General features: G+C 38.7%; 2 protein-coding genes across 3 annotated transcripts in view; one reads left to right on the top strand and one right to left on the bottom strand.

The window, feature by feature from the left end:
- LOC126235799 (transcription factor Dp-1) overlaps positions 1-20,969 on the bottom strand; it is a 197,274-nt gene extending 176,305 nt beyond the window's left edge. The window contains exons 1-2 of one of the 2 annotated variants that reach the window (XM_049944619.1): positions 20,594-20,969; positions 10,244-10,362 (exon numbers count right to left, since the gene is read on the bottom strand). In XM_049944619.1, coding sequence (XP_049800576.1) covers positions 10,244-10,362; positions 20,594-20,642 — 168 coding nt within the window. In that variant the 5' untranslated portion in view covers positions 20,643-20,969. The other variant, XM_049944618.1, reaches the window with a different exon arrangement.
- A 166-nt stretch (positions 20,970-21,135) lies between these two features.
- Positions 21,136-22,940, top strand: part of LOC126235800 (F-box/SPRY domain-containing protein 1) — an 80,419-nt gene continuing 78,614 nt past the window's right edge. Inside the window, exon 1 of the mRNA XM_049944620.1 lies at positions 21,136-21,720. Within this exon, the coding sequence (XP_049800577.1) occupies positions 21,139-21,720 (582 nt within the window). The 5' untranslated portion in view covers positions 21,136-21,138. The remainder of the gene's footprint in view (positions 21,721-22,940) is intronic.

The raw sequence follows: 22,940 nt of genomic DNA, 5'->3' as shown, positions 1-22,940 counted from the left end.
GGAGCAAATAACCAGAGCCACTTCCTCATCCCCTCAAACCCAGAATCCCCCACAGAAGAACCACAAAAGTGCCCCACTTGTGACAGGATACTTTCCGGGACTGGACCAGACTCTGAATGTGGCTCTCCAGCAGGGATACGACTTCCTCAAATCCTGCCCTGAAATGAGATCCATCCTTCATGAAATCCTCCCTACTCCACCAAGAGTGTCTTTCCGCCGTTCACCTAACCTTCGTAACCTCTTAGTTCATTCCTATGAAATCCCCAAACCATTTTCCCTACCCTCTGGCTCCTACCCTTGTAACCGCCCCCGGTGTAAAACCTGTCCCATGCACCCTCCCACCACCACCTACTCCAGTCCTGTAACCCGGAAGGTGTGCACGATCAAAGGCAGAGCCACGTGTGAAAGCACCCACGTGATTTACCAACTGACGTGCCTACACTATGAAGCCTTCTATGTGGGAATAACTAGCAACAAACTGTCCATTCGCATGAACAGACATAGTGTTACACTGTCCAGGTTATCTGGATACTTCCCACTGACACCAACCTATCAGAACTCCGGAGATGGGAACTTGCCCTTCAATATATTCTCTCTTCCCATTACCCACCAGGCCTGAACCTCCGCTAATTTCAAGTTGCTGCCCCTCGTACATCACTTGTCATTCAACAACATCTTACACACACACACACACACACACACACACACACACACACACACACACACACACACACACACTTTCAAAATCCTAGGTGATCTGATAGAAAATCTCAAAAATAAATGTTGTGTTTCCAACAACTAAGATAAAATTAAGATATAAGTTTACTGTCAAATTCTTGAAGTTGAGCAAACATTAGTGATGAATTTAATGGGTCACAACGTTTGCTTAAATTAACAAAACATTTAATAACCAGGGAATTTTACTTGCATTACAGAAGAAAAATGCATCTTATTTGATAGATGAAAATACCATCAAAAAGGTTATTAGGCTTCATGGAGATGACAGCAACAGCCGTTTGATGCCTGGCAAAAAGGCTGTTTGGTACTAAGGTTCAAAGACAAAAAAGGTTAATATTGTTTAAAAATTAACAATATTATAAAGTGGTGACAATCACAAAACCACAATAACCTTGAAAACATGCAAATGTATCATTTTATTGTCAAAGCTCAAAGTAAATTTGTGAAAGACAAAAGCACACCTTGGCAGTTCATGAATGATTGGTTGTTGCCAACTTTTCTGAAAACAGTTCCTTTGTTGTCAAAGATGAAGAACAAGGACACTACTGGGTAAACAAATTGGCCACAAATCATTTGTTTTCTGTTATAAAGATCAAGATAAACTAAAGAGTCACAGTTTTAGTGTCATACGTGACCAACTTTAACGCAACACTACAGCAGCGCATGCATTTCAGATGCAATTAACAAACTAAATAAAACACCACCACCCTTCCACAAATGAACTACTACTCTGATGGTGCTGCAAGCCAATACAGAAACAAAAAGGAGTTTATTTACAACTTCCTTCACAAAGAAGATTGGGGATTTGTTGTAGAATGACACTTTTTGACATCATGCCATGGGAAGAAGGCTCGTGATAGCATCAGGGGCGCGACAAAACATGCTACCACGACGGCTGGTTTTCAGCGGATCTATGAGAACCAGATCTTGACACGTCAAGAAATGTTTACCTTCTGTAAGGAACAGGTAGGTGGAGTTACCTATGTTTTTTTTATAAAATGTGAGGGAATACAAGAAGTCTCTGCTATCATCTTGGAGGAACGGTTCAAAACTTTACAGAATACTAAAGGCACTCAACCTTTTCATTGTTTTATATTCCTATCACACAAGTTGCTCAAAGAAAATGAAAAATCCCAAAAAATCTATATTTTAAAATATTATATTTCTTAAATGTAAGCTTCTAACCACTGATACTCTAAAAAAAGTACCTATATTGCAGAATGTAACAGCACCAAAAATTTTAAAGCTGAGAAATTATTCCTTTTTTTGAAAAGCTGCTGTCCAAAAATTGAGTTTAAAACTTCCAACCAAAAACTTTGAGCTATTAAAAATACATAGGGAATAAATTCAGCTAGGAGATGATGGTTCAAAATTGCAGGCCAGAGTGTGCTGGACTAAATGCTTTTTATTTGAAATCCGTGGTACAAACTATTATTTGAATACTTCAAAAAACAAAAAAACAAAAAAAAATGCAGGCTGAAACAAAAATGGTCACCATAATCTCATAAACAATTTAAAAATTTTAAAAAACATTTTTGAGTCCACTAAACATCAGGGAATTCATCGCCCAGCGAATATCCAATTTTTCTGATATGTCAAACAACCAGTGCTGAACCACCTTGTATGGATTGATCCAACGGTGTGTGTTAGTAAGTGAAATGAAAATAACAGGAATGATGCAGATTGGTCATTTTCTTCTGGTATGAAGACTGGAAGAGGCAGGTAGTTTACAATTCCCACTTATTTCATGCAGCCATGCATAAACGCATAGGGAGGAAGGGGAGGCACAGAAGGCCAATGGGGTCATTCCATGTCAAATCGCCCAATAATTCTGGGATTTGTAACCCTCAATCTCAGATTTTCCTAAAACTTTGTGTATTTGCTCATACCTGTGACATAAGAACTTCTGAAAATCCTTTTTGGTCACAGACTAAAACTTTTTTTATTCTGAATTTTCAATATAGTAAAGTTCTGATAATTTGGTTCTGTGAGAATGCCCATGTAAAGTAGTACTTATCTACAGAAATACTCTAACTAAGATGTATATGAAGATTTTGATACGGAATTTTCTTCTAAAGTTAAGAGAGAGACGTACTTAACAAGAATGAATTTATTTAAGCAATAAAGTTACAAAGAAAATTACAAAAAATTAATATAACAACAAAAACAATCAATTTTTGACAAAATTTACTTGAATACACACAAAAATCTACTTACCAAGCTGTGTCATAACACACACACATAAAAAGTTATAAGTGGGCAAGCTTTTGGAGCCAGTGGCTCCTCCTCAAAGCAGAAGGATTGGAGGGAAAGGAAGAGGGTTGAAGGAAAAGGACTTAAGAGCTCTAGGAAAAAGGGTAGATTTCCGGAAAGTCACCTAGAACCACATATCAAGGGAGACTTACCAAACAGAACAAGGAAGAAAGACTGACTTTTGGGGACTGCACAGGACAAGATTTGGAAATCTGAGAGCTTAAACGTGGAAGACAGGATAATATACAAGACTGAGATAACTGCTTAAACATTGTACAAGAGTTAGTAAGAGCGAAAAGCTAAGTGAATTGTATATAACAGAGGTGGGAGAGGGGCAGCCAAAAATAGAAAGGTAAGAAAATAAAAGCTGTAGAAAACTAAAACAGATTGAAGAAAGGAGTAGATACTGTGAAGAAATGCTGAGAACGAAGAATTTAATGTAAGCTACGACCAGGTGGATAGTGAGAACCGAGGAGATGCTGTAGCGATAGTTCCCACCTGCAGAGTTCTGGGAAACTGGTGTCTGGGGGAAGAATACAGATGGCACTTGTGCTGAAACAGCACTGAGGTCATGACTGTCATGTTGTAGAGCATGCTCTGTAACAGGATACTGCGGTCACCAGCTGAGACATAGTCGCGAATACGAACAGTGATCCAATACTGTCAAATGTGTTTTTATTCCAGTCTTTGATCACAAAATCAATTCTTTTGACGATGACCGGTTTCAGTCCGTGATGACCATCCTCAGATCTTTTCTAGACCATGTCCTAAAGTGTCCATTATGGCCTTATCACTTTAAGACTGGTGTAGAAAAGATCTGAGGTTGGTCATCACGGACTGGAAAAAAAAAAAAAAAAAAAAAAAAAAAAAAAAAAAAAAAAAAAAAAAAAAAAAAAAAAAAGTTTCCATTATGGCCTTATCACTTTAGGACATGGTGCCCTGAGATGAGATCCATTTTGTCTGATGAGATTTTGCCCACCACATCTAGAACAGCTTTTCGTCACCCTCCCAATCTCCGAAATATTCTTGTCAGACCATATGCTACTTTTGCATCCATCTCCCTACCCTATGGCTCGTACCCCTGTTCCGTCCCTGCTGCGAGACTTGCCCTCCCACCATCACCTATACCAGCCCTACACGTCATATACCAGTTGTTATGTAAACACTATTCAGCCTTTTACATTGGCATGACTACCTCCAAATTATCTGTTAGGACGAATGGGCATAGGCAGATGGTGTGTAATGGCAACATGCAAAATCTTCAAATGTTTTTTAATTCCATTCTTTGACCAAAATATCAGTTCTTTTGACGATGACCGGTTTCAGTCCGTGATGACCATCCTCAGATTTTTTCTGCACCATGTCCTAAAATGATAAGGCCATAATGGAAACTTTTTTTTTTTTTTTTCCAGTCCGTGATGACCAACCTCAGATCTTTTCTACACCAGTCTTAAAGTGATAAGGCCATAATGGACACTTTAGGACATGGTCTAGAAAAGATCTGAGGATGGTCATCACGGACTGAAACCGGTCATCGTCAAAAGAATTGATATTTTGATCAAAGAATGGAATTAAAAAACATTTGAAGATTTTGCATGTTGCCATTACACACCATCTGCCTATGCCCATTCGTCCTAACAGATAATTTGGAGGTAGTCATGCCAATGTAAAAGGCTGAATAGTGTTTACATAACAACTGGTATATGACATGTAGGGCTGGTATAGGTGATGGTGGGAGGGCAAGTCTCGCAGCAGGGACGGAACAGGGGTACGAGGCATAGGGTAGGGAGATGGATGCAAAAGGAGCATATGGTCTGACAAGAATATTTTGGAGATTGGGAGGGTGACGAAAAGCTGTTCTAGGTGTGGTGGGCAAAATCTCATCAGACAAAATGGATCTCATCTCAGGGCATCATTTTAGGAACACAAAGTAGCTGATTAATACATTCCAGACTAGGATAATACTGAGCGACCAGTGATGTTCTTCAAAGTAGTTTTTTGGAGGGATCAACAGTAAATTTCACATGGTACTATTATAAATCCCATGACACTTTCCTTGATGTTGATCTTGTCCTCACCGAAGGCCAGCTACACACTTCTGTTCACATTAAACCTACTAACGAGCAACAGTAGTTGCTGAAATTTTGCCCATCACATCTAGAATAGCTTTTCGTCACCCTACCAATCTCCGCAATACTATTGTCAGGCCCTATGCTCCTCCTGAATTCATCTCCCTACCCAATGGCTCCTACTCCTCTGACCTTCCCCACTGCAAGACTTTCCCTATGCACCCTCCCACCACCAGCTATACCAGCCCAGTATCTGGCAAAACATATACTATCAAAGGGAGAGTCACCTGTGAAACAACACGTCATATACCAGCTGTTATGTGAACACTGTTCAGCCTTTTACATTGACGTGACTATCACCAAATTATCAGTTAGGATGAATGGTGGTAGGCAGAGGGTGTATACTGGCAACACACAATATCCTGTTGCAGAGCATGCACTACAACAGGACAATCATGACCTCAGTGCTCTCTCACCACACACACTATCTGTATTCTTCCCCCAGACACCCATTTCTCAGAACTTCGCAGATGGGAACTATCACTACAACATTCCTTGGTTCTCACCACCAACCTGGCTATAATTTTCATAAACTTCTTCCTTGTCCGCATTTCTTCACAGTATCTACTCCTTTCTTCAATCCGTTTTAGTTTTCTACATCTTTCATTTTCTTACCTGTCTATTCCCCCCCCCCCCTCCCACCACTGTTACATACAATACACTCAAGCTTTTCACTCTTATTAACGTGTGCATGATGTTTAATCAGAAATCTCTGTCTTTCACATTATCCTGTCTTCCACCATTAAGCTCTCAGGTTTCCAAATCGTCTCCAGTGCATTCCCCAACAATCAGTCTTTTCTTCTCATCTCTCTGGTAAGTCTCCCTAGACCTCTCCAGTCCTTTTCCTTCACCCATCTTCCTTCCCCTTCAACCCTTCTGCCTTAAGAATGAGCTCTACTGGCTCCGAAAGCTTACCTAATTATAACCTTTTATGTGTGTGTTCTGGTGCAGCTTGGTGAGTACAAAAATATTGGTGTATGACAATTTCCAATTTCTGGAAAACTTACAGGGACATTGGAAAAAGTTTATATCATGTTTTGCCGACCTGGCAGAACCTAGTTTTGGTCTTAAGATTCCTGAGGTTATAAGCTAGACTAACAAATTAAAAAAAAAATTAATATCTTTTCTGTGAATGGACAAACAAATAGATCAAAAATTAATAAATTCTTTACTGTGATGAAAAATGAGTCATCAGGTCTGACATAAAATGCCTCAGATGCAGAGGTCTCAAAAAGCATATTTCAATATCAAGTATTCTAGGCAAATTAATCTTAAGTGTGAAAATTAATTTAATTTTATTAATTAAGTGATTTTTGAAACAACGTAGTATATCCTGTGCAGCTAATCACCAGCTCTAAGAGATAAAGTGTTCTGTGCGTTTGCAATAGCTTGCTTGAAACCTGTGCATATATGAAAGCACTGCAACAATCCCTGTCATGCACTGTTGATCATCACCGGTATGCAACAATCAGTCTGTTTGTCCTCAGTTCCTGTTTTTGTTTCTGTTAGATGGTCATATTTGTTTGTGGCACAACCATTTATAATTCTGTTGGTAACGTCTTGTGTTTTTAACCAAAGTACTGATTACTTAGTTACTATGGAAAATATCAAATCAAATAGTGTTGGAAAATTACTTGCAACAATGTATCACTTGACAGACTACACCTCAGTTTTTAAAAACTCTTCAAAAATTTTCAGACCCGAGTGGAGATCAACAAGATCTGACAGTGTTACAGTCCAGTATTAACTTTCCAGATGATCACGAAAGAAGTACATGTAGACATCACAGTTACTATCCCTTCAGGTTTTTGAAAGCCATCAAAGAACTTGCTGTAATCCTTTCAAAACATACAACCCTATAGTTAAAAAAATCCTTTAAAGTCAGTAAGTTTAGCATCGTCTAAATCATTAAGTGTTGGGAAAATCATCATCAAACCAGGAAAGCTTTGTACAACATATCATAAATGACACGGAGGTGAAATTTCAAGAGTCAGTGCTAAAAAGTCGAAGTTTCAAGCATGCAAACAAAATTTTAGAACGACATGACTGTGCGACTTGACATAGAATAACCCAATGATACTCTGCATGGATATATTAAAACCAACCAAATTTTGGGATGAAGAGCATGTATAAGAAAAATACAAGAAGTCCTTAGAAACATTCACATTTTCAGAACAGACAGAACCTGTAGCCTCATGAGGAGTTAAGACACTGTCACCTCATACAAAAGACAGTATTCTATAACACCTCTCCCACTATCAGACACTTAAACTAGCATATGACATAAACATTAGAATAAAGTCTGGAATCCTTGACTATCTTCATAAGAACCCCTCTAAATTACCACCAAAAGGCCACAAGTGCCACCCAGGCAATATGGTGAGACATATCCAATGATGTATAACATGAACTATATCTTATAATTCATCCTACAGGTGCTGTAACTGAAGACAGAACTCATCGCCTTATGCTTAGTATGCTTGTACACTTTTCTATTATCAGTTGGCAACAATGCGTAAAAACACAGAAATGCAAAATGTCACAGCATGAATTTCTTTGGGCCGACGATTAATCATGCGAAGCTGCTATCAAACATTCATTCATTTCCGTGTCTGGTCAGCATTTCCAAAAAATAGCAGCTGCAATAGCTTTGTCATTTCCTCCGTAAACATCTTGTATTGTGCACGGGTTGTCCATGAAGGGGCATACAAGTATATGGCTTGGATCTTCTTCAGCCCCGAAGTCGCAAAAGGTGTCAGCGCTCGCAGGCGGGATTCCCCATTTCTTCAGGTTGGTCTTACATCGGGGAACGCCCACTCTTAGGCGGCTGAGGGACCTCCACACAGGGTATTGTAGGTTTGCACCAGGAGCTAGTTGTTCTTTTGGTGAGATGTCTACGGGCAGTGAGCTCTTCCATGTTACAAGACGAACTGCCTCTGGTGCTCCCTCCAGTGGCGCACTCCTAGCAAGGAAACTCTTGGGGGATTTAAGGCGGGATCTTGCTACCTGATAACCATACAGAGGATGTCAGTGGTCATTCTCCTGCTTTGTTCTCTCACTGTCTGCAGCAATGGCCCTCCGGATGTTGGGTGGGGCTATTCCAACAATCGGATACAATTTCTGGTGTTGGCTCAACTTGCTTAGCATGAGCTGAAACGTTCCACACAGGAGCAGCATGCACAGCAGCTGATACACAAAGTGCAAGTGCAGAAGTCCTTAGGAGGTGCGGTTTAGCTCTCCAACTGCTGCCAATCAGCTTCTTAAGTATCCCACTGCAAGAAATGACTTTCTGTTTCACGTTTCGACATTGCTGCCTGTACGTTAGAGCCCTGTCCAGTGTGACACCTAGGCAGACTGGTGTTGGGCAATGTTTCAGTTGTTCTCCTCGCCATGTGATGTCCAGCTTTTGCTGTGCTTCCGATTCATACGTGGAATGCGCTCACTTGAGTTTTACTGGGATTGGGCTTCACTTCATGATAAATATTTGTGTCCTACATGTCACACAACCAACTTCACTGAAGAGCTATATAGTGTGCAAAACCAATCATAACATCAATGCAATAGCTGAGGATCGATATCTGTGGGCAGGGATGACTTGTAGAATTAGAGAAGGAAGGCACGAGGGGCACCATATAAGAGTTCCAGTAGGGTCAACTGAAAATTGCGATCCTATACCTCTGCTTTGACCTATGTGCTGTGCAGCGTCATGGTGGCATGATACTTTTGCGAACGGTCATGCTTGTAGATGGTGTGTTCTAGTATTTGGTGGTGCTCTCGTGTTTGATGTTCATTTTTCAAAGCCATTAGTTAGGTATCTTAGAGAGTGACCTTGTTAGGGAAGTGTTTGAGGTTTTCATTAGAAGAGTTTATACTGGTTCAACAATGAGTTATTCGGATTTGAGATATTTTAGGTGATGCATTCAGGCTTTTGTTTGGTATTGCTAGTGTTGTGTGTCCCATAGTCGCAAATTTAATTTTTGGCAGTAACGGCTATGACAGAAATTTATGAGCTGGTAATTGCTTGTTGAAACAATGAAAGTTATTTTATTGTTTTTAGGTGTGTGTGTGTGTGTGTGTGTGTGTGTGTGTGTGTGTGTGTGCAGCCTAGATTTAAGCGACAGTGACTTTGGTTGGTAAGTACTTTTTGTGGTTTTATTTGCATTTTAGTGATGTATGTATGATGTATTAGTATGTTTGTAGATGTCTGTGTATATCTAAGTTGATCATTATGTAAGTTTTCAGAAATTTAGGAGTTTTCTTGTTAGTGGTTGGTAATCGTGTCAAACTGTGGTTGATAAGTATTGTGGATACTAGATTTACCATCACTGTTTAGGTTATATTTCTGATATCAGTTACATGAGTAAGTTTTTGTTTGTTGTACTGTGGACTTTCACACAGAAACGGTAAGTGAAGATTTCAAAAACTGATATGATGATTTGTGTGTTACTTTTTGATACTGCAGGTTTCATTTTAGCAACCATATAGGTCAAGTAAAATTTGCAGCATCCAGCTCAGGAGTTGTGTGCAGGTTCATGCTATCAAGGACTATGTCTGAGCTATACAGGTTAAGTAAAATATGCGATACCGGGTTTTCGAGTTGTGTGCGAGTTCATGGCTACATAGATCAAATTCATGACACAAATGGTGTTTGTTTTTGCAATTTTGTTGTTGTGTTGAATATTTCTTGTGACTGATTTTTTGGGTTAATATTTATTTTGGAATACTGTCACTATTATCGACATAAATTTAGTTTGTACCCACAAAAAACCCTCTACTTTCTGTGGTTGTACCAGCAGTTTCATTTTATTGCTGGAGTTAAATCTTTCACATGGTTTTGCAAAATTTGCAAGTCTGTTCGGGGGTGTAATGAGTAGCATCATGCTCACCACATTGTATATGATTAAAATCTGCCATCTTGATGATGTTATGGATCAAAGCAGTAGAGCAGAATCTCAACATTCGGTAATCCTGTTCCAGAAACATTCCATTTCAACTACAACAGCTCCATATTAATACTAACAAATCATAAGTATTGTAAATTAATGCCTACCACAAAAATGACATATCCAAATAATGTCAACATCTGTGACATGATGTTAAGTCATCACTCAACTTATACATACCTGGCTACCATCTTGATTAGGCGCTTTAAATATTGTCTTCAGAGCTTGATTATCAACTGCTACATTATTGTGAGATTTTGTAGCATGTGTTTGTACTAATTTAATCACTTGGGGCTGACCTATGAGGAATAAAAGGTATTAGTACAGTATCAGATTTAGTGCATAAACATAGTACTGTTCTTATTACTAGTAACATTTTTGACAAGACAGCCTTATTCTGATTAAAAGTAATTGTTTGTTGACATTTTTACGTGGCATGACAGCTGCTATTCGCAAATAGGTTAAGGCTCAACCAAATCGGGTGGGGTGGGGTGGAGTGGAGTGGGGGGCTGCTTGTACAGAAGAAACAGACTGATTGCCCTTAGTGATCAACAGTAATCACGTAAAATTTGAAATTTTCCCAGCGAATCAACAGCTCAAAAAGATATCCGGCTTGCAGCCGGTCGGCGTAAGCTTCATTGCACGACATTTTGGCTGGACAACTGCCAGCCATCTTCAGGTGACCCGAACGAGGACTGACAAAGACACTCTCCGCTCCAGCTTATATAGTGGGCCCTTCTGTCGCTGCGACTGCAACGCATGCGCAGCAGTACTATCAGCGCACTATATAAGCTGGAGCGGAGTGTCTTCGTCAGTCCTCGTTCGAGTCACCTGAAGATGGCTGGCAGTTGTTCAGCCGAAATATCGTGCATTGAAGTTTACTGCGACCGGCTGCAAGCCCGAAATCTTTTTGAACAGTAATCACATAGGCCACAGATTACCAAGTGCATCAGCTGTTGTGAATAACTGCAGGTGAATTGACTCTTTGTAGTGACACACTGGCAATGGCAATAGTTCGCACGTTAGAGCTCCAAAGTGTTAAAGAGTTAATTAACAAGTAACTTTAATCAGGCTCTAGAACAGCTTCCAGTACAAAATAAAAGCAAAGTAAAGTATGAAATGAATAATCTACTTGCGTGAATTTTCATAAGTATAAAATAAAAATGACATGTGGAATGCAAGATAATACTCTAATACTGACAATGGCCACTGTGTGAGAGGCTACAACTGTGTACATTTTAAGAAAAGTGGGTTGAAGTTACATGCTGGACCCCCTTGAAATCTTGGTTGTGTAGCATAGCTTGAAGTCTTAGTTAGGTTGGAAGCTGACAATCTGGGGAAGCTAACAAATGTTAAAGCAAAAAATCTGATCACGGTGACAAACTGACTTGCAGCGAAGCCTAATGTTTATGCCTACAGGTATGCCATACTGAAAAATGTCATTTTTACAAAAAGTGTATTTTTACAATTTCAGCTGCACAGTACAAATAGCTGAAAAGTTATTTTTAATGCAGATATTATGCAAACAGTGTATCGTGGCAGTCATCTGCTACTGTAAACAAATGAAAACTTGGACTGTCCAAGGAAAGGGGGGTGATACGAGTGAATAAACCCTCCCTATCTGTCGCCATTCTGTGCTTCCACTAAAGCAGAACTGACATAATGGTCATACGGATTATTGATTTCTTTTCTTGCGGTGAGAGTCTCATTTAAATCCTTTTATGCACCAGGATTAGTCTCCTCACTCATTTCAAAATGAGAAAAAACAGAAGAAGACCACAACTGGCAACTCAAAGCAAATTGTAGACACAAAGCATATGTTAGTTGCTACAGCGCAACTGTTTTTTGCGGTTGGTAGTGGTAGTTGAGGCCCGACCTCTACCGGTATCTTATTCACGCATAGTTCAAAACACTCCCCAACTAATAATGCCACGATGTAGTGTCTGCAGAAGAATGATCATCTTCATTACAACACTGCCATTCTAATAATACCAAAGTGTTCATTGTTGGAAATCAGTCAAATCTTTTGGTAAAAGTTATACGCCTGGAGTTATAAAAAACCAAATCGAACACTCTAGCATCAAGCCTTGGATGACTATTTCTAATAGCATAAAACATGTTACTGAAATCAATTCAAGTTGCAGAGACATACAATTCTACAGGTATCACCTGCAACCTGTTCGCATACTTAATCTTTACTGTGATTTCAGATATTGCCTATATATGTTTTAATAATATTCATTTATACATCCCACAGAGCAGTGACTTTCCAGCTTTGTAATGGGACAGCCCCTTTCAATGCAGAGAGACTCCAACAGCACATGCACTACTTGCAGGCTGTGCGCTGGGATGGAGGCTGCGCTCATTGTACACCAAAAGGAACACGTCTTACATCCTTTAGTGAAGGAATACTTATTTAACAATCCAAGAGACACATTCACATATCCATCTCATAGTTTGTTTTAATAAAGATATTCTTTTTGCCATTTTATACCTCAAACTCCTAGCCCTCCCCTTCTTCCCATTCCCCAGACCATGTACCACCCTCTCAGGGTAATGTATTCACACACACACACACACACACACACACACACACACACACACACACACACACACTTATCTATGGTTTGAAGTGTGTGTTTTGTTATTCTTTATTCTGTAACTCTACGATGATCATATACATATTATCAAAACTAGTGCTGAATCATTTTTCACATGCAACAGAGATTGTAAAAACAAATTTTACTCTCCTTCTGAATACTCTCTGTTCTCCTGTCATTTTTTGTTGATGCATCAAATTGCCACTAGTGCATTCGTCCCAACTGTCAACCACTCTATGCAGTTAATTGAACATCTATTTACATCAAGGATATTTGTTTGGGCAGTGTATTAGTTCACACCATAAGGGAGCAATTGAAAACAAATTGCACATATCCTAGTTACGACACAGTTCAATTTCTCACAGATCACATCCTGAATCCACAGCAATTACAACAAAACACAAATGTAAAAAATCTGTCATTGTGGGTGCACGGAACATAACGATTTAAGCTGCTCTAATTGCAAAATAAATTTCTCTCGCATAATTTTGATAGCAGCACCAGACATCAAAACCGGGAACAGAACAAATATCCTAGTCGACAGGATTGTGATAAATAAACTACAAGCAGCACTGAATGGTGAGTGTACAAAACATTTATTGCGTGTCATGTAAGTGAGCAGAGGGCCTGGAGATTGGTCTGATTGCCAATGATGCAGAAGTAGTGTAGGTCTACTGTAATGTTTATCACACTACTATGATGGGACCAACAACACTGGCAGTGCAATACAAATATCAACAAATGTGAAGGTCATCTCAGCTGGCTGAAATGTCATTACTGCACAGTACAACCATGCAGGTTTCAAATACTAGGCATATTTTTTTATTTAACTAAGGTGTTTGATTGTGGTGATCACAAAATATATCTCCAGAAGTTGGACCATTATGGAATACGGAGAGAAGCTCACAATTGGTGCACTTCTTACTTCAGCAACAGGTCATTATTCAAAGTGTTGAGAATGGCCGAGATTTGGGGTCTGCATGGGGTACAGTCAAATGGGGGATGCCCCAGAAATCAGTGCTGGGACCACTGATGTTTCTTATTTATATAAATGATGTTACGGGTAACTAAAATATTTGTTTGCTGGTGACACTAGCTTGGTAGTAAAGGATGTTGTGTGCAAGATTGGCTCAGTTTCAAATAGTGCAGTTCATGACAAGTTCATGGCTTGTAGAAAATAAACTAACACTAAATCACAGTAAGACTCAGTTTTTTCAGTTTCTAACCCACAACTCGACAAGACCCGACATTTTAATTTCACGCAGCGGTCACGTTATTAGTGAAACTAAACAGTTTAAATTTCTATGTGTTCAGATAGATAGTAAATTGTCCTGGAAAGCCCACATTCAGGATCTTGTTCAAAGACTAAATGCTGCCATTTGTACTATTAGAACAGTATCTGAAGTGAGCAATAGTTTTACATGAAAATTAGTGTAATTTGCTTATTTTTATTTGCTTATGTCATATGGTATTATATTTTGAGTAATTCCCATACCAAGAGGATATTTTTGGCTCAGAAACGGGCTGTTCAGGCAACAAATGGCGTAAGTTCACGAACCTCTTGTCGACCCCTGTTCACGAGTCTGGGTATTTTGACAGTGGCCTCTCAATATATATATATATATATATATATTCCTTACTGTCATTTCTTGTTAACAATATTAGCTTATTCCCAAGAATAAGCAGCTTCCACTAAGTTAATACTCGGCAGAAATCAAACCTGCATTTGGATCGGACTTCCTAACTCTTATGCAGAAAGGTGTGCAGTATACTGCTGCATCCATTTTCAATAAACTATCACTAGACTTCAGAAATGTTTGCAGTAATCCACATGCTTTCAAATCAAAACTGATGAGTTTCCTCATGGGTCACTCCTTCTACACTGTCGAGGAGTTCCTTGAAAAATTAACCGAATTCTTGTGGTACTGTGGACTGCATTTACTTAAACTTATGGCTTGACTTTCTTCGGTTTATAAACATTTTATTTTTACATGTTATTGCTTTTATGTTGTAACTTCATGTACTGGCATGTACCATGACCTTGGAGATTTATTCCTCAATCTGGTCCTATGGAACTTGACATGTAAATAAAATAAATAGAAGAGATTTGTTTCACAGTATTGAAAATGAAGTATGCATATTAGAGTCCATATTTACTAGACTTTCTTTTCTTTTGCAAGTCCATACAACCAGCTTTGAAAGTTTGTTGGAGTCCTGGTTCACCCTACTTATCCTATGAGCCATTACTTCTGAAATCACCTAATACATTACAATTAGCTTATTTATTAATGGCAACAGCAACAGTTAATCGTACATGTAGTCACACTACTGTCAACTGTCTTGCTCCACTGGCAAGACCAATTCCTTTCAGATAACCTAAGTTAAGCACTGTTGGGCTTGGCTAGCACTTGGACGAACGGTCGTCCAAGTCTGCCGAATGCTGTTGGCAAGCGGGGTGCATTCAGCCCTTGTGAGGGCCACTGAGTAGCTACTAGATAGAGAAGTAATTGCTTCAGCCACAACATAAGCTGACAATGGCTGAAGACCAGCATCCAGTGAGCCAATCGACTGAGGTCATTACTGCAGAGTAGTATGGCTCCACTGCGGGAGAACAGCTGGGTATTAAATTTTGCAAATGGGATCTGCTAGTTTTAGTACCAGTAGTTTAGGCAACCAACTGCAGTATTTATTTATTTATTTATTTATTGTTCCGTGGGACCACATTTAGGAGAAGTCTCCATGGTCATGGAACGAGTCAGTACATGAAATTATAACACGATTGTAGAAACAGATAAAATGAAATATAAGAAACATATTCAGGCGACAAGTCGTTAGTTTAAATAAAGAAAATCAAGAATGTAACACTGGAATTTGCTTAATTTTTTAGCTCTTCCAGGAGCTCCTCGACAGAATAGAAGGAGTGAGCCATGAGGAAACTCTTCAGTTTAGACTTAAAAGTGTTTGGGCTACTGCTAAGATTTTTGAATTCTTGTGGTAGCTTATTGAAAATGGATGCAGCAGAATACTGCACTCCTTTCTGCACAAGAGTCAAGGAAGTGCATTCCACATGCAGATTTGATTTCTGCCTAGTATTAACTGAGTGAAAGCTGCTAACTCTTGGGAATAAGCTAATATTGCTAACAACAAACGACATTAAAGAAAATACATACTGTGAGGGCAATGTCAAAATTCCCAGACTATTGAATAGGGGTCGACAAGAGGTTTTCGAACTTACACCATACATAGCTCGAACAGCCCGTTTTTGAGCCAAAAATACCCTTTTTGAATCAGAAGAATTACCCCAAAAAATAATACCATATGACATAAGCGTATGAAAATATGCGAAGTATACTAATTTTCGTGTTGAAATGTCACTTATTTCAGATACTGTTCTAATGGTAAATAAAGCGGCATTTAGTTTCTGAACAAGATCCTGAACATGGGCTTTCCACAACAGCTTACTATCTATCCGTACGCCTAGGAACTTGAACTGTTCCGTCTCGCTTATAACATGCCCATTCTGTCTGATTAAAATGTCAGTTCTTGTTGAATTGTGAGTTAGAAACTGTAAAAACTGAGTCTTACTGTGATTTAGCATCAAATTATTTTCCACAAGCCACGAACTTATATCATGAACTACATTATTTGATAATGTTTCAATATTACACACAAGATCCTTCACTACCAAGGTGGTGTCATCAGCAAACAGAAATATTTTTGAATCACCTGTAATACTAGAAGGCATATCATTTATATAAACAAGAAACAGCAGTGGCCCCAGCACCGACCCCTGGGGAATACCCCATTTAACAGTGCCCCATTGGGACTGAACATCATTACCACTCTCAATATTGCGGAGGATTACCTTCTGCTTTCTGTTCTTAAAGTAGGAGGCGAACCAATTGTAAGCTACTCCCCTTACTCCATAATGTTACTGCAACTTATGCAGTAATATTTTGTGGTCAACACAGTCAAAAGCCTTCGTTAAATCAAAGAAAACACCTAACGTTCGCAATCTTTTATTTAATCCGTCCAAAACCTCACAGAGAAAAGAGACTATAGCATTTTCAGTTGTTAAGCCATTTCTAAAACCAAACTGTACATTTGACAGCAAATTATGTGAATTTAAATGCTGCAGTAACCTTGTATATACAACCCTCTCGATAACTTTAGCAAACACCGATGGCATAGAAATAGGTCTATAATTGTCAACATTATCCCTGTCTCCCTTTTTATAAAGTGGCTTCACTACCGAGTACTTTAATCGGTCAGGAAACCGACCACTCCTAAAGGAAAAGTTACAGATATGGCTAAGTACTGAGCTAACATACGTGGAACAATACTTCAGTATTCTGCTAGATACCCCGTCACATCCATGAGAGTTCTTGGTCTTTAGTGATTTAATTATTAACTCAATCTCCCTCTTGTCAGTATCATGGAGGAGCATTTCAGGTAACAGTCTCGGAACACTTTTTTCTAAGAGCGCTATATGATTCCCTGTTGGGACTAGGTTTCTATTTAGTTCACCTGCTATATTCAGAAAGTGATTATTAAGTACTGTACATATATGCGACTTATCAGTAACACGGACATCCCCACTACACACTGATTCTATATTCTCGACCTGTCTCTGCAGACCAGCCACTTCCTTTACGACTGACCATATGGTTTTAATTTTATCCTGAGACTTAGCTATTCTATCTGCATACCACATACTTTTTGCCTTCCTAATAACTTTTTTAAGCACCTTACAATACTGTTTGTAATGGGCTGCTGCATTTAGATTTGACTGTTTCTAACGTTTTGATATAATTGCCACTTTGTTCTACAAGATATTCTTATCCCATTAGTCAGCCACCCAGGCTGCCTGTTTGTGCTAGTACCCTGTTTTGAACGTTCTAACGGAAAGCAACTTTCAAAGAGCACGAGAAAAGTCTTGAGGAAAGCATTATATTTATCGTCTACTGTATCAGCACTATAAACATCTTACCACTCTTGTTCCTTGATAAGGTTTACAGAAGTCTGTACAGCAACTGGATCAGCTTTCCTAAAAAGTTGGTAACTATATTTAACATGTGTTGCAGCACAAAAATATTTTAGACTTAAAATTTGTGCATCATGATCTGAAAGGCCATTCACCTTTTTGCTAACAGAATGCCCTTCTAATAATGACGAATGAACAAAAATATTGTCTATGGTTGTTCTACTGTTCCCTTGCACTCTCGTTGGAAAGAATACGGTTTGCATAAGATTATATGAATTAAGGAGGTCTACCAGCATCCTTTTCCTTGCACAATCACTTATACAATTAATATTGAAGTCACCACATATAACGAACTTTTTGTATTTCCTATAAAGTGAACCAAGAACCTCCTCTAGCTTTAGCAAAAATGTTGTGAAATCGGAGTCTGGGGATCTATAAATAACAACAGTAAGAAGTTTAGCTCCACTAAATTTAACCACACCTGCACAACATTCAAACACCTTTTCAGTGCAGTACTTTGAAACATCAATTGACTCAAATGGGATACCGTTTTTCGCATACATGGCTACTCCCCCACACCGCAAAGAGCTCCTAGAAAAGCTGCCAGCCAACCTGTATCCTGGTAAAGGAAGCCTCTGAATTATCTCCTTATTTAAGAAGTGTTCAGATATACCAATAATTTCAGAGTCAACATCTATAAGCAGTTCACTAACTTTATCTCTAATACCTTGTATATTTTGATGAAATATCTAATTCCCTCATTAATCGGATACCCAAGCTTTGTAGAAAGTGGTTTCTTTGTTAGAGAGACTTCCCTTAAGCAGGAATACCTATCAGCTGACTTCAATCTAAAAAAGGTACAGCTCTAACACCCACAACTACCGGAATTTTCCCATGAGTGATCCCACCACCCCCACCTATGCTGTCACCTATAAGTTTTGCCAACCTCCACTTCCCATACCTGTTGAGGTGCAGGCCAAAGACAGACATTCTGAGAATCCACAATCTGGAGATTGCAACCAGATTCAGATTATGTTTTTCTTTCTGTGAGGGTTAATAAGCGTTGGTGCTTCGCTTTTGCTTTAGCTATATTAATTCATCGTTGGGTTTGGTAGCCAGAGTGACAGTGGCCTCCTCTTTAATATTGGCTGTGGCAACATATTGATCTGCAGGGTATACGGAGATAGGCCTATAAGTTAGGTGAAAAGGGGATAACTCAGTTTCCCAAGCCAACAAATGTTAATGCGCAATGAAGCCAGTGGTAACAAACTGAAAGGGAGCCAAGAAGGTGCATGTACATTCATAATCAGAAATAAATCATCAGAAATAAATCAAGCTAAAAAATGCTAAAATCTCCCAAAATTTAAAATATTAGGAAAGACTATTGAATCTAAGTAATTGGTCTCCACAGGTGTGTTGCATTATGAAAACTGGATAATTAGTGCTAAAGGCTACAACAATGGAAAGTAAAATGCGAATACAAAAATTACCAATCTTCCTACTATGAAAGTTGGGCTTACCAGTAAGTACATAAAAAAAACTGTAATGCCTACTGGTTACATGTGCTCTAGATGAACAAAAACAGCTAGTGGTACACTGAATTCACTTCAACAAAAAAATATTCTAATACTTGGGGCTAAGACATGAACATGTACCTCTAATTTTATTACAACGAGATTCTAAATGTGTCCATTACATTCTTGGGGTAAAAAACACATGGTAGTCAAACTGTAGCAGCACACATTGAAAAACTCTGCGAAATTTTTGTGAAATGTTGTCCAGCAAGAGCTTATACAGAACTTCCACTAAACTTATTTATTTACTCGATAGGGTCACACGTATGCATAATGCACAGGACCAGGTCACCACGTTATTATTTAGTGAAATACGTCATTTTCTCTCATTACGCCTCAAGGACCCAAGTTAACCGATGCTATTATTGTTAGTAAACTCGATTATTTACCACGAAACACTCCAATAGTTACACTTCAGTTTGGGAAAGCATTATTGTGATGTCCCTAGCAGGTTCTTAAGTAGTTTCTACTGTAAGCAGGCTGCAAGAAGATTGTCACAGCCATCTTACATGTTCACAGTAAACATGTGTTGCACCCAATGAAAACAAATTAGAAGTGTCGGACATTCCTTTATAAAACCGCTCTCTGAAACCACAACATATGACTCCCGTTAAACACTTTGGCCGCCCCCTCTTGGAATACTGCACTGATTTTCAAAACCTCACCATACACATTTTAACAACGGCAATCCGAGAGTACACAAAAAAAAAAAAAAATCTATGGATTTATGACTTCATTGTAAGAGTGTCAGTATCATACAACAGATACGTTTAAGTCACGCATCAGTTTGTTACAAACAACGGATTACAAACAGTTCCAGAATAGGAGTCGATTTCAACTGATTGACGATACAATATAGAACTTCGTTCATGAATTGAGAATGAATCATTTCATTAATAGACAGAACATGTTTACCCGTCGTGTATATGCTGTACCTTGCACGGCAAAAATCTTGTAAGAATAAATCCAGCAGGCGTTCACTGAATGTTTTCATAAATTACAAAAGATGCAAACATGTGTTTGTTTCATTATTCAATACCCGCAGTCAACGTCTCAGCACATACAAATGTATACAAATTTATCCACGAACGAAAATACCGCTGTTCCTCACAAGTTAAGTAGGATAACATTCTTCAACAAGCGATACGTGGTTACCAGCGACTGTTGATCAACCGACTTTGCTTGCTGCGTGGGCGTCAACTGAAAGTGCATAGCGTCAGTACCATAACACATCTTGGATATAAAAACCTTCGACAATCCATCTTCAAGTGAAAGGTGATAAGACAACACCATCCACAACGTATCACGTCGGTAATGCGAACTATGTTCGTCTTTTAAGACTCGCATGCACTGTGAATGTTTCAGTACGTACCATTCGAATCATGAATCAGAAAATTCACTGTATTGTTTTGCTGGGTCATTATGGGACTCCTGACACTTTAATGGTATAAAAAATTCCTTCAAGCAGTTTGTCAGTTCTTTCAAAATCAATTGGTCATTTCGCCAACGATCAGGTCAGCCTTCTTCGATGCTGCAAAATGGCGACTGCAAACGCTCAACATTTCTCCACTCTTTCTCACTGTTCACACTAAAATATTGTCTCCTCTTCGAATACAGCGTAGCCAAAACATACACGTTTCACATAGTTACGCTTCAACCGTTACTTTACATTTCAAAATCGAGCACAGAACTTCGTACAAAATACCACCCTTTCGAGTACCTACACCTGAGATGAGCTTGGCGGCAGGCACAATGCTAAACAGCTGGTTGGTCGGACGAAGTCACGTGGTGCAAGGTACTTCCGGTTAAAAGGAATGATGAAAATTGAACCGGAAGTTGATAATGGGGATCGTTTTTCATTGGTTAGTTTATCCCATTATTCCTTGTTTGTTCCGTGCGTTAGTAGGAACCGGCAAAATGGTAGAAGAGTTGTCAGTGACGCTGCCAGACAATGTTTTGGAAGTTATATTTTCTTATTTGGACCTTCACGATCTAAGAAACTGCTCACTCGTGTGCAAGAATTGGTACAGGTTTTTGAATGATGAAAATAATGACGTGTGGCGCTTACATTGCATAAGAAAATTGGCGGAGGAAGCTCTTAAGTCAGATTTACTTTCTTCTGTGCCAACGTATAAAGCAAAGTTGCGTGCGTTTTATCATGCATGGAATCCAAATGACTGTTCGAGGAACGTTTATATCAAACCTAATGGATTTACACTTCATCGCAACCCTGTGGCGCAAAGTACGGACGCTGCCAGAGGAAAAATTGGCTTTAGGCATGGGAGGCATGCATGGGAAGTCATATGGGAAGGTCCACTTGGAACCGTAGCTGTAATTGGAATCGCAACGAAAGAAGCGCCGCTGCAGTGCCATGGCTACGTCGCTCTTTTGGGTTCTGATGATCAGAGCTGGGGCTGGAACTTAGTGGATAATCATCTTCTTCATAATGGAGATTCGCAAGGAAACTATCCTCTTCTGAACAACGCTCCTAAATATCAGGTTTGTGCACAAGATTAAACGCTAATATTTTGCGTGAGTATGATGTTGGGATGCAAATGCAGTAGATCTAATGTATTTATATATGTAACAACCTGTCTGTGTTATCAATTTGTGTTGAACTGTTGTACATAGCCTTGAATCATTTATGAAGACATTAATATTTCTCCTGGACCCCATACCTCACACTCATTGCCTCCCACATGCTTGCTCCCTCTTTATCTACCATTCTCTCTTTACATATCAGAAACAGAATTTTATTCTCTCAGTACATACAGATTTAAAACATTTGTTTTAATCAACAGAAGTGCTATTAGTAAATTACATGATATGGTAATTTACAATGTTATTAAACATAGTAACTGAAATGAGTCACCATGCTCATAACCTCAAATATCTGAATTCAGTTACAGTTTACAGCTGCCAGCACAAGTTACCATTACATTCTTCGAAGATAGTGCTATAATCATGCAATTAATCTTTTGGTTAATAATAGCAAAAATATTGAGCATAATATTCTTTTTGTTACTATTAAATTCATTTTGTGAAAGTTTCTGCCTTTTAATTTGTTATGGATTTTCAGTGACTATGTACTGTAAATCTGTGAAAAGAAAACATGAAATTCTCAATATTTCTTTATTTGTCACATGTAGAAAATAGTTTACTCAAAATCATTCAGGTGTGTCCATATATACAGATACTGGTACATCATTTGTAAGTATAAAGTCATGAAGGGTTCAACGTCCAAGACTTTACACATATTTCTGATAATTGTTTTGCATGGCTCGGTATTCTATTTATAGGCTGCTAGGCCTAATTTCTTTCACCTAGCAGGTAATTCCGTATTTTAAAAGAGGGCCAAATTAGCTGTAGTACCTACCTACCTTTATTGCGGCCGTGTCACCACTCAGGGAAATATTCTTATTGGCCATGCAAGATGTTTTTGCCAGCTACTGTAACATGTGTTTGAAAATCATGACTGAGATTTGTTTACAAAATGTACTACTAAGCATATGACAGAATCTGCTTCTTTAAGGTTCTGGGGTTGTGGTTAACTTTAAAGCCATCTGATTTTAATTGTCTAATTTTGAAACAGTCAGCTGTATCTTCACAATCTGTAACTTTTAATATATTAAGGGTAAACCACTGCTGTAGTTATCTAGTATATTTTGATACATGCAAGGATTTCGTATTTGATTTCATTTCTTGTAACTGTGGAAATG

Source organism: Schistocerca nitens, chromosome 2 (genome assembly GCF_023898315.1).
Source record: "Schistocerca nitens isolate TAMUIC-IGC-003100 chromosome 2, iqSchNite1.1, whole genome shotgun sequence".
NCBI classification, from domain to species: domain Eukaryota; kingdom Metazoa; phylum Arthropoda; class Insecta; order Orthoptera; family Acrididae; genus Schistocerca; species Schistocerca nitens.
This window is presented reverse-complemented; position numbering and strand designations above follow the sequence as displayed.